This window comes from Lissotriton helveticus, chromosome 5_1 (genome assembly GCF_964261635.1).
Source record: "Lissotriton helveticus chromosome 5_1, aLisHel1.1, whole genome shotgun sequence".
Classification (NCBI taxonomy): domain Eukaryota; kingdom Metazoa; phylum Chordata; class Amphibia; order Caudata; family Salamandridae; genus Lissotriton; species Lissotriton helveticus.
Genome location: NC_136065.1, coordinates 2,084,501,997 through 2,084,513,619, shown reverse-complemented (window position 1 = coordinate 2,084,513,619; position 11,623 = coordinate 2,084,501,997). Strand labels below are relative to the sequence as shown.

General features: G+C 46.9%; 1 protein-coding gene across 1 annotated transcript; it reads left to right on the top strand.

Moving 5' to 3' along the window:
• Nucleotides 1–8,290: 8,290 nt before the first annotated feature.
• On the top strand, nt 8,291–11,037 carry LOC144754005 (heat shock 70 kDa protein-like). Its single transcript, XM_078641523.1, has one exon. It carries the CDS (start codon nt 8,743–8,745, stop codon nt 10,678–10,680), a length of 1,938 nt encoding a protein of 645 aa, XP_078497649.1. The 5' UTR covers nt 8,291–8,742; the 3' UTR covers nt 10,681–11,037.
• The last annotated feature ends 586 nt before the right edge of the window (nt 11,038–11,623 follow it).

Genomic DNA, 11,623 nt, shown 5'->3' with positions numbered 1-11,623 from the left:
AACTGCTCTAGAGCAGTTACTCATGGACCTGAGAAACTTGGCTAGGCTGGTGGTGGGTAGATAAGGGCGAAAGAAATCTGATACACTGCATGGGTAAATATTGTAAATCCAACGCACAACTCTACTCATTAGAAGGTTTTCGATGTATCAATTTGATATTCCATTCTTCAAATGTCTTATGTTAACACTCCCCATTTCTGCATCTTTCGTACACACTTGGCATGTATTTTATTTTATTTATTTTTTATTTTAAAAGTTTTATATAGCGCTAGCTTGACCCGTATTTGTGAGTGCTGAGTAGTGAGTGCAGACTAGTGAGTGCAGAGTAGTGAGTGCAGAGTAGTGAGTGCAGATTAGTGAGTGGTGAGTGCAGAGTAGTGAGTGCAGTGTAGTGAGTACAGAGTAGTGAGTAGTGAGTGCAGATTAGTGAGTGGTGAGTGCAGAGTAGTGAGTGCAGAGTAGTGAGTAGTGAGTGCAGAGTAGTGAGTGCAGAGTAGTGAGTGCAGAGTAGTGAGTGCAGAGTACTGAGTAGTGAGTGCAGAGTAGTGAGGGCAGAGTAGTGAGTGCAGAGTAGTGAGTGCAGAGTAGTTAGTGCAGAGTAGTGAGTGCAGAGTAGTGAGTAGTGAGTGCAGAGTAGTGAGTAGTGAGTGCAGAGTAGTGAGTGCAGAGTAGTGAGTGCAGAGTAGTGAATAGTGAGTGCAGAGTAGTGAGTGCAGAGTAGTGAGTGCAGAGTAGTGAGTTCAGAGTAGTGAGTAGTGAGTGCAGAGTAGTGAGTAGTGAGGGCAGAGTAGTGAGTAGTGAGGGCAGAGTAGTGAGGGCAGAGTAGTGAGGGCAGAGTAGTGAGTGCAGAGTAGTGAGTGCAGAGTAGTGAGTAGTGAGTGCAGAGTAGTGAGTGCAGAGTAGTGAGTAGTGATTGCAGAGTAGTGAGGGCGGAGTAGTGAGGGCAGAGTAGTGAGGGCAGAGTAGTGAGTAGTGAGTTCAGAGTAGTGAGTAGTGAGTTCAGAGTAGTGAGTAGTGAGTTCAGAGTAGTGAGTAGTGAGTTCAGAGTAGTGAGTAGTGAGTAGTGAGTTCAGAGTAGTGAGTAGTGAGGGCAGAGTAGTGAGGGCAGAGTAGTGAGGGCAGAGTAGTGAGGGCAGAGTAGTGAGTTCAGAGTAGTCATTAGTGAGTGCAGAGTAGTGAGTAGTGAGTGCAGAGTAGTGAGTGCAGAGTAGTGAGTGCAGAGTAGTGAGTAGTGAGTGCAGAGTAGTGAGGGCAGAGTAGTGAGGGCAGAGTAGTGAGGGCAGAGTAGTGAGGGCAGAGTAGTGAGTAGTGAGGGCAGAGTAGTGAGTAGTAAGGGCAGAGTAGTGAGGGGTGAGTAGTGAGTTCAGAGTAGTGAGTAGTGAGTTCAGAGTAGTGAGTAGTGAGTTCAGAGTAGTGAGGGCAGAGTAGTGAGGGCAGAGTAGTGAGGGCAGAGTAGTGAGGGCAGAGTGGTGAGTTCAGAGTAGTCATTAGTGAGTGCAGAGTAGTGAGTAGTGAGTGCAGAGTAGTGAATAGTGAGTGCAGAGTAGTGAGTAGTGAGTGCAGAGTAGTGAGTGCAGAGTAGTGAGTAGTGAGTGCAGAGTAGTAAGTAGTGAGTGCAGAGTAGTAAGTAGTGAGTGCAGAGTAGTGAGTAGTGAGTGCAGAGTAGTGAGTAGTGAGGGCAGAGTAGTGAGGGCAGAGTAGTGAGGGCAGAGTAGTGAATGCTGAGTAGTGAGTGCAGAGTAGTGAATGCAGAGTAGTGAGTAGTGAGTGCAGAGTAGTGAATAGTGAGTAGTGAGTGCAGAGTAGTGAATGCAGAGTAGTGAGTGCAGAGTAGTGAGTTCAGAGTAGTGAGTAGTGAGTTCAGAGTAGTCATTAGTGAGTGCAGAGTAGTGAGTGCAGAGTAGTGAGTAGTGAGTGCAGAGTAGTGAGTGCAGAGTAGTGAGTGCAGAGTAGTGAGTGCAGAGTAGTGAGTGCAGAGTAGTGAGTAGTGAGTTCAGAGTAGTGAGTGCAGAGTAGTGAGTAGTGAGTGCAGAGTAGTGAGTAGTGAGTGCAGAGTAGTGAGTAGTGAGTGCAGAGTAGTGAGTGCAGAGTAGTGAGTAGTGAGTGCAGAGTAGTGAGTAGTGAGTGCAGAGTAGTGAGTAGTGAGTGCAGAGTAGTGAGTGCACTCACTACTCTGAACTCACTACTCACTACTCTGCAGAGTAGTGAGTTCAGAGTAGTGAATAGTGAGTGCAGAGTAGTGAGTGCAGAGTAGTGAGTGCAGAGTAGTGAGTGCAGAGTAGTGAGTGCAGAGTAGTGAGTAGTGAGTGCAGAGTAGTGAGGTCAGAGTAGTGAGTAGTGAGGTCAGAGTAGTGAATAGCGAGTGCAGAGAAGTGAGTAGTGAGTGCAGAGTAGTGAGGGCAGAGTAGTGAGGGCAGAGTAGTGAGGGCAGAGTAGTGAGGGCAGAGTAGTGAGTAGTGAGTGCAGAGTAGTGAGTGCAGAGTAGTGAGTTCAGAGTAGTGAGTTCAGAGTAGTGAATAGTGAGTGCAGAGTAGTGAATAGTGAGTGCATAGTAGTGAATAGTGAGTGCATAGTAGTGAGTGCAGAGTAGTGAGTGCAGAGTAGTGAGTGCAGAGTAGTGAGTGCAGAGTAGTGAGTGCAGAGTAGTGAATGCAGAGTAGTGAGTAGTGAGTAGTGAGTGCAGAGTAGTGAGTGCAGAGTAGTGAGTGCAGAGTAGTGAATAGTGAGTTCAGAGTAGTGAATAGTGAGTGCAGAGTAGTGAATAGTGAGTGCAGAGTAGTGAATAGTGAGTGCAGAGTAGTGAGTGCAGAGTAGTGAATGCAGAGTAGTGAGTGCAGAGTAGTGAGTGCAGAGTAGTGAGTGCAGAGTAGTGAGTTCAGAGTAGTGAGTGCAGAGTAGTGAGGGCAGAGTAGTGAAGGCAGAGTAGTGAGGGCCGAGTAGTGAGGGCCGAGTAGTGAGTGCAGAGTAGAGAGTAGTGAGTGCGAGTGCAGAGTGCGAGTGCAGAGTGTGAGCAGTGTGTGAGCGTGCAGGGTGAACAGTGTGTGAGCGTGCAGGGTGAGCAGTGTGTGAGCGTGCAGGGTGAGCAGTGTGTGAGCGTGCAGGGTGAACAGTGTGTGAGCGTGCAGAGTGAACAGTTTGTGAGTGTGCAGAGTGAACAGTTTGTGAGTGTGCAGGTTGAACAATTCCAATCCAAACCACATAATTCCATTACACACCACATGCATACACTCCATAACACATGACTAAAAGACATTGCCATTTACAATGCCATTAGCTCTAACTCAAATATATCCGAGACCTATTGCATTTCCAATGCTTGTTATTTTATGCAACTAACAACCATAGACAAAGCCAATAGTTCTGGCTTGTTGTAGGTGTAACGTTACTTGTTCTAAGTGTAACGTCACTTGTTGTATTATGTATGTAGATGCAATGACAGAAGCAACAAAAATACCAGTCGGGCGGCACATTATATTAAGCACAGATGTTTAGCTTATGTGTTTTAAGCCACACATTTTATTACATCAAACACCCTTTTGGAGAGACTCCCGTAGTTTTTACATCCTACTTAAAGCTCTGGAAACAACACCATGTTAAAGTCACCCCACGTCAAGGCACTGTGCATCATGCATGACTCATGCCTTCCACTTTTTCAGATTGCCTGTGTGCAGGGGCATAGTGAACCCTGCCCCACCCCACGCTTTAGGAACTACAGTGAGGGTGGAGTTCTTGATGGGTCCCATAATTAATGTGACAAGGTGAGTGAGTAAGTACGTGAAGGGATGGGTGGATGGATGGCTGGATAGAGGAGTGAAATGATGGATGGATGGATGGGTGAAAGGGTGGATGACGGGCGAGTGAATGGGTGAATGGATGAGTGGGATGATTGATAAATTCATAAGTGAAAGGGTGGATTGATAAGTGAAAGGGTGAATGGATGGACGGATGAGTGAAAGGGTGGATGTAAGGCTGGATGAGTGAGTGAAAGGGTGGGTAGATGGACAAAAGGATGGATCGATGAGTGAAGGAGTGAAAAGGTGGATGGATGAGTGAAAGGATGGATGAATGATAGGTTTAATGGATGGATTCATGAGTGGATGAGTAGATGGATGGATGGGTGGATGGAAGGATGGATGGCAAAGTGAAAGGGGAATTGAAAGAGGAAGGGGGTGGGTAAATGGATGACTGAACGGGTGAATGGCTGGATGGATGAATTAATGGATGGATGGGTGGAAGAGTGGATGGATGAGTGTATGGATGGATAGGGTGAAAAGATGGATGATGGATGATGGATGAGTAAAAGGGTGGATTGAGGGATAGATAAGTGAAATGATGGATGGAAGGAAATGTGATGGATAGGTTGGCAAATGGATGAATATGGACATTGTTGGGCACACAGATAGGACAGAATGAATGGTGAAAGACTGAATGATGGATGAAAGTATGATTACACATTGTAAGCCCCATTATCTTAAGCAACCTTTCCTATACATTGACTTTCCCATTTATATGATTGATTGTCTCTTTATAATATGTGTGTGTTGTAACGCACTCTAAAACTCTGCCCCACATACTTGGGATGAGTAGCACTATAGAAGAAATTAAATACACATGAGAGAGGGTCTATGTGAAGATTAGGGGCGCCATTGGAGGGTGGTTTCAAGGCCAGACTGGGCATCAGGTGTTTTCTCTGGGAGCTGGAAAGGTGGGGGGTGGTTTTGTTACCACAAAAAGACCTGCACATTTGCTTAAAGCTGCACGTATACTGACAAACCATTAAGTGCACAATTGTCTCAACCTAATATAAACTTATTTTCACTGGTACTTTAGTGGTTGTCTATTTACTTACTTACATACTATTGAGCAAACCTTCTCTGATGTGTCTGTAAACCTTACCTTTTGTCCTGAATTTTTGTCCCGAATTTTGACCTTTTGTCCTGAATTTTTACATTCACTGTCCTGAATTTGCACCCATGCCAGTTGGTCACCCTAGACATCACGGTGACCCCTCCAGGTGCCGGTGGTTGGGGGGGCGCGGTGATCCTCGGCATTCAGATGGAAGCAGGGGGCTACCAATGACAGAGGCGACAAGTGCAGGCGCCCTGCAACCCACTCATCACCACCACATGAAGGAAGAAAAGAACCCGATCAGCTCGTCGACCCAACTTCCAGAAAAAAACTTTCAGACGCCATGGAAAGACAGCAGCATTTGCTGTCTGCGAGTCTGTCAAATTAGATTTGTACAATAAACCCATTTGAAAAGGAAACTGCATTAAATGTCTGCCCCATCACGGTCACCACTCTGCGTCTTCAATCCCTAGTTCGTCCCTCTTTTAAACCTCAGGTCAACTCGTCTCCCTCAAATTTCGGGTAGGGTGGGCTAATTTCATCCAGCCTAAGCCATGTGCAGAGTGGAGATGCAGGGGCTCTAAATAGGGGTGAAAACACAACATAGCCTCATTACCAAGTAAATGGTCTTTTAAAGACCTGTCTGAAGTACTTGGGTGCGGCTGTGTGTGTGTGCTGTTTTGGGAAGCTGTCTCAGACAGGCACACACATTCTTATAACATTCACATCCCTCAGAATGACAAATCACCACTTCTCGCTGCCTTCTCATGGGGTGGGAGTGGGAAGATGTGCACAGCAGGGGGAAAGGAATGGCCAGTGTAGGTGACACTTTTCTTTTGTATAGGAATTTCTGCTGGCATCATAGCCCATGATTTGCTGTCTGTGCACTTGTATAAATGTGTATTCCATACAAGTGCACAGACAGCAAACCCTGGGCCATGACACCAGCAGGAATTACTTTACAAAGGAAAAGCGTCACCTGCACTGCCATCCCTTTCCCCCTGCTGTCTGTGCACTTGTATGGAATACACATCCACGGCGCTGCTCACCAGATAAATGGTGAACAGGGCCATGGATCTGTCTCTTTTTGCATCAATGGGCACCGACGAAGCAGAGGAGGCCCAGGCAAGGAGAATCCAGGAGACATTTGACCCACACCTATCTAGAAAGTGAGACCTTCGGGAGGGGCTAGATGCCAGGACGGCAGTGCTGCTGATCACCCCGACTCCAATGAATAGTATCAGAAGAGCAGGCAGCAGTTTTTACGTAAGTTCCAGTAACTTTAATGCATTCTACAGCATCACCAGCATTACCTACTGGCTGGATATCTAGGTCACGGTGTTTTAGACTTACATGCATGGAAACGTCAAGGAGGACAGTCCCCTCCGAATAGGCAAATGTAGTATAAGCTTGTAGGGGCAGATTGACAAGCCCCATTGGCCACTTTTGCGTCACTTTTCCCATGTTAAAAGTGACACAAAAGTGGCGCAAGGGGCTTGTAAATCTGCCCTGTAGCGTTCAGCTTTTGGGATGCCAGTGGGGTAATTTTAGGGTTTAGGGTGAGTATGGGTTTTGGGGTGGCAGTGATAATTTTAGTGTTCAAGGTGGGTATGAGTTTTGGGGTGCCTGGGGTAATTTTAGGGTTCAGGGCGGGTGTGGGTTTTGGGGTGCCAGGGGTAATGTTAGGGTACAGGGCGGGTATGAGTTTTTGGAGGGCAGGGGTAATTTTAGGGTTCAGGGTGGGTATGGGTTTTGGGATACCAGGAGGGTAATTTTAGGGTTCAGGGTGGGTATGGGTTTTGGGATACCAGGGGCACAATTTTAGGGGTCAGAGCGGGTATGGGTTTTGGGTTTTGGGATGCCAGGGGTAGTGTTAGGGTACAGGGCGGGTATGAGTTTTTGGAGGGCAGGGGTAATTTTAGGGTTCAGGGCGGGTATGAGTTTTTGGAGGGCAGGGGTAATTTTAGGGTTCAGGGTGGGTATGGGTTTTGGTCTTGCAAGGGGGGACATTTTAGGGTTCAGGGCGGGTATGGGTTTTGGGGTGCCAGGGGCACAATTTTAGGGGTCAGGGCGGGTATGGGGTGCCAGGAAGCTAATTTTAGGGATCAGGGAATGTATGAGTTTTAAGGGGCCAGGGGGTAATATTAGGGTTCATAAGGGTGCTCTAATTGTTGTCCAGTTTGAAATGAAGAATTCACCACTTTTTTCTCTCAGCTTGGCCTGAGCATTATCCGATCCAGATTGTCTGCCATGTTAGCCCTGCCCCTACCCATTAACATTAGCCACGCCCCTTTGTTTGTCAGGTTAGCCCCCCCCTGGAAAATTTCTGCGGATGCCCATGCCCACATTAAAAATAAAATAAACGGAAACTATTTAAAACAACCTGTTAAAGAATTATTCAAGGTCATCAGGGCAAGACCCTCGGCAGAACAGAGCTGGCTTTATGGGGGGGGGGGGCCTTGAAAGGCTGGGGCCCTGGGCCAGAGCCCACTTTGTCCATGCCTTAATACGCCTCTGGCTGCACTCTATTTATATATCATGTTTCCCCCTCTTCAGCGACGAAGTTATTCAACATGTAATGCATCGGATGCTAGTACAGAAGAGCACCCGTCCTCCTCAGTGTTTTGTGCCCACGCGTTGCTGGCTTTCCTCTGCCAGAAAGTGAATGTCCTGGGCTCTTCCCCGCATGCCTGGGGTCCTCTCGCCAGCACCCGCTGGGGAGAAGACACCAGCTCTTCGTGACGCGCCCTCTCAACATAAACAAAGCAGGAAAACACAGGGCTTGTGTAGACGGACAACGTCTTTAACCAATCAGATGACTTTATCTGCCATCTCACAGTAAAGCTATCAAATGAATGTCAACTTCCCTCTGATGTACAACGGTGGCAGCTCGATTAATACGTACATTAAGATACATTTTAAGTCACATGGTTAAAACAGTAGTGTGTAAATAAGGTGCGCAACATTTTGATAGCAATATCATGAGATAATCATAAACATGTAATACATAAATCTATTATATCAAGGTTCAAAAAGACCACTCAGAGTCTTCTTACACGTGTCCGTCCAGTTTCGGTTCTTAAAATGAAGATTGGAGTGGCGGTGGCCCAGTATGTGGCGGGTACACAGGAGAAACATTTCCATTGACAATCAGAACTTTCCAGAAATTCATCGCATCGTGAACGAGTGAAAATCCCGAAGATGCCCGCTCCTCTTTTCTATTGGCTGGGTTAATACCAGGCTCACCGGGTTCGGGGCGGCTCCCGAAGCTTCTCTGAAAGCTAGCGCTCCGATTGTCCACTTAGTTAGGAATAGACAAGAGGTTTCCAGAAGCTCCTCGGGTTGGACGGCATATAGCTCTTCTGATTGGACGCTGAGCATTGAAACATCTGGAAAAGTCCCGAAACGAAGCGACTTGAGCATTATTATTGGCTACGGGGCGTGGCTTGGTAGCGCGTGGCTACTTCCAGTATGTGGGCGGATTTGTTGTTATAAAAACACGCTTCGATGGTGGTGAGTGTGCATAGGGCAGAGCTGAGAAAAGCGGAGGCGGCAGAACCGGGTCTTTCGTACGCAGCTTTGAGGCCTGTCTGAGCAGAGAGACAGCACTGCAGCGACCCAGGCGTCACTTAAAGCATCTTTCGAGAACCGCAGCACCTGGCACGCTTTCCCCAGCATTTTCTGGAGAAAATAACGCAGACAAAAATTCCAGCATCTTTCGAGGGAGAGACAGTTCGGAGCACTGAAACAAAACGTCCCCAGTTTTTGGATAATAAATCAGAATATCATCCCCGAAACGGATTCCAGAGCTGAGAATTTGCCAAAAGAAGTAAAGGTTGCTATTTAAATTCTCGAAGACTATTCAGATCCGGGGTTCCTCTAAAAGCAGTGAGCATGTCTGCATCGAAATCTGTAGCCATCGGCATCGACCTGGGCACCACCTACTCCTGTGTGGGGGTCTTCCAGCATGGCAAGGTGGAGATCATCGCCAACGACCAGGGCAACCGCACCACCCCCAGCTATGTGGCCTTCACAGACACTGAGAGGCTCATTGGAGACGCTGCCAAGAACCAGGTGGCCCTGAACCCCCAGAACACCGTCTTTGATGCCAAGAGACTGATTGGCAGGAAGTTTAATGACACGGTGGTGCAGGCTGACATGAAGCACTGGCCCTTCAAGGTGGTGAGCGATGGTGGGAAGCCCAAGATGCAGGTGGAGTACAAAGGAGAGAACAAGACTTTCTCCCCTGAGGAAGTGTCTTCCATGGTGCTGACCAAGATGAAGGAGATCGCTGAGGCATACTTGGGCCACCCAGTCTCCAATGCTGTCATCACCGTGCCTGCTTACTTCAATGACTCCCAGAGGCAGGCCACTAAAGATGCTGGTGTTATTGCTGGCTTGAATGTACTGCGAATCATCAATGAGCCCACAGCTGCAGCCATTGCCTATGGGCTGGACAAGACAGGAAGGGGAGAGCGCAATGTTCTGATCTTTGACCTAGGCGGAGGTACCTTTGATGTGTCCATACTAACAATTGATGATGGCATCTTTGAAGTCAAGGCTACTGCTGGAGACACCCACTTGGGAGGAGAAGACTTTGACAATCGCATGGTTAATCACTTTATTGAGGAATTCAAGAGAAAACAAAAGAAGGACATCACTCCGAACAAGAGGGCAGTCAGGAGGCTAAGAACAGCTTGTGAACGAGCAAAGAGAACCCTCTCTTCCAGCACTCAAGCCAGCGTTGAGATTGACTCCTTGTACGAAGGCATTGATTTCTACACTTCCATCACCAGAGCTCGCTTTGAGGAGCTGTGTGCTGACCTTTTCAGGGGGACACTTGAGCCTGTGGAGAAAGCCTTAAGAGACGCTAAGCTGGACAAAGCTCAGATCCATGAAATTGTGCTGGTCGGTGGGTCCACTCGCATCCCCAAAATCCAAAAGCTGCTGCAGGACTTTTTCAATGGCAGAGAGCTAAACAAAAGCATCAACCCAGATGAAGCTGTGGCCTATGGGGCAGCTGTACAAGCAGCTATACTGATGGGGGACAAGTCTGAGAATGTGCAGGACCTTCTCCTCCTGGATGTAGCGCCTCTTTCACTGGGTCTTGAGACAGCAGGTGGTGTGATGACTGTCCTCATCAAGCGTAACACCACCATTCCAACCAAGCAAACCCAGATCTTTACCACCTACTCTGATAACCAACCCGGTGTCCTCATCCAAGTATATGAGGGTGAAAGAGCCATGACCAAGGACAACAATCTCCTGGGGAAATTTGATCTTAGTGGCATCCCACCTGCACCTCGGGGTGTACCACAGATCGAGGTGACCTTTGACATTGATGCCAATGGCATCCTGAATGTATCTGCTGTGGACAAGAGTTCAGGCAAACAGAACAAGATCACCATCACCAACGACAAGGGCCGGCTGAGCAAAGAGGATATCGAGAGGATGGTGCAAGAGGCAGAGAGATACAAAGCAGATGATGATGTTCAGAGAGAGAAAGTTGCTGCCAAGAACTCACTCGAGTCCTATGCCTTTAACATGAAAAGCACTGTGGAGGATGACAAAATTAAAGACAAGATTAGCGAAGATGAACGGAAAAAGATTGTGGACAAATGCAACCAGACCATCTCCTGGCTGGAGAGCAACCAGCTGGCAGAGAAGGAGGAGTACGAGCACCAGCAGAAAGAGCTGGGGAAGGTCTGTAATCCCATCATCACCAAGCTGTACCAGGGCGGGATGCCTGGGGGAATGCCCGGTGCTGACTTTGGCAATCGGGCTTCACAGGGTGATGCCAAGCCTGGCCCCACTATTGAGGAGGTGGATTAATCTAACAGACTTTAGCACTTTTGAATGACTAATTACCATGTTAGCTCATACTTGCTCAGTTTTTATGCCCCAAATAATGACATTACAAATGTGATTTCAATAGTATAATAATTCGTTTTTCCAGCTTATGTTGACAATATAATATACATTAGTTCAACACATTCTGGTATCTCTTACACTAAGACTTATTTTGATGACCGTTTTAAATCTCAAAGGTTGTGCTTACTACTTATAATAAGTTAATATGTTGAATTGTCTGTTAATATTGGTATCCTAAGTTTTGGCATGTTGGTGAATGCGTTTATAGAGAAATGATCTTTCAAGTATATTTTTTGTTATGAAAAATACTTCAATAAAACAGCGAGAAATTATAATGATTCCACTTTTCTTATTTCAGATAGGGTTTCTCATGGCATTAAATTGCAAAGTAGGGTTAAATGCTAACTAAGGTGTTAGGTGGGTTAGATGGGGGCGGGGACCTGTAGCTGGTGGGGTCTAGCTGTTTATTCAAGACTACCTGCTGTTATTAGCCTATGTTATGTTGCTAATGGTCATGCATAAATTCTTGGAGATATTTTTCTTGTGATGCTTTCTCTTTGGTGCTACCATTGTTTCATGGTATTTTGCAAGAGGCTACATTAAATGAAGTAGCAGAGCTCCATTTAAAATGCTTCGCTGTGTTTAATAAAAAAAATATAATGCGGTTTTAGGGATACTGGACACAGCAGTTTTGCAATACGCTTCAACGGCCACCAGGGTCATCCACTGATTGTAATGGTTTGATTCTCCACTTATAATGCCTGCTTCCTTCAGGTCACATCTCCAGTTCTCGTGCCTGCTTCCATTGTCCAGACAAGGTGGCATTTCTGATACAAATGCAATGTCAATACTTTACTTCAAGGAGCCGCACCTCTACTGACACTGCACTGTGGAGGTGCTCAAT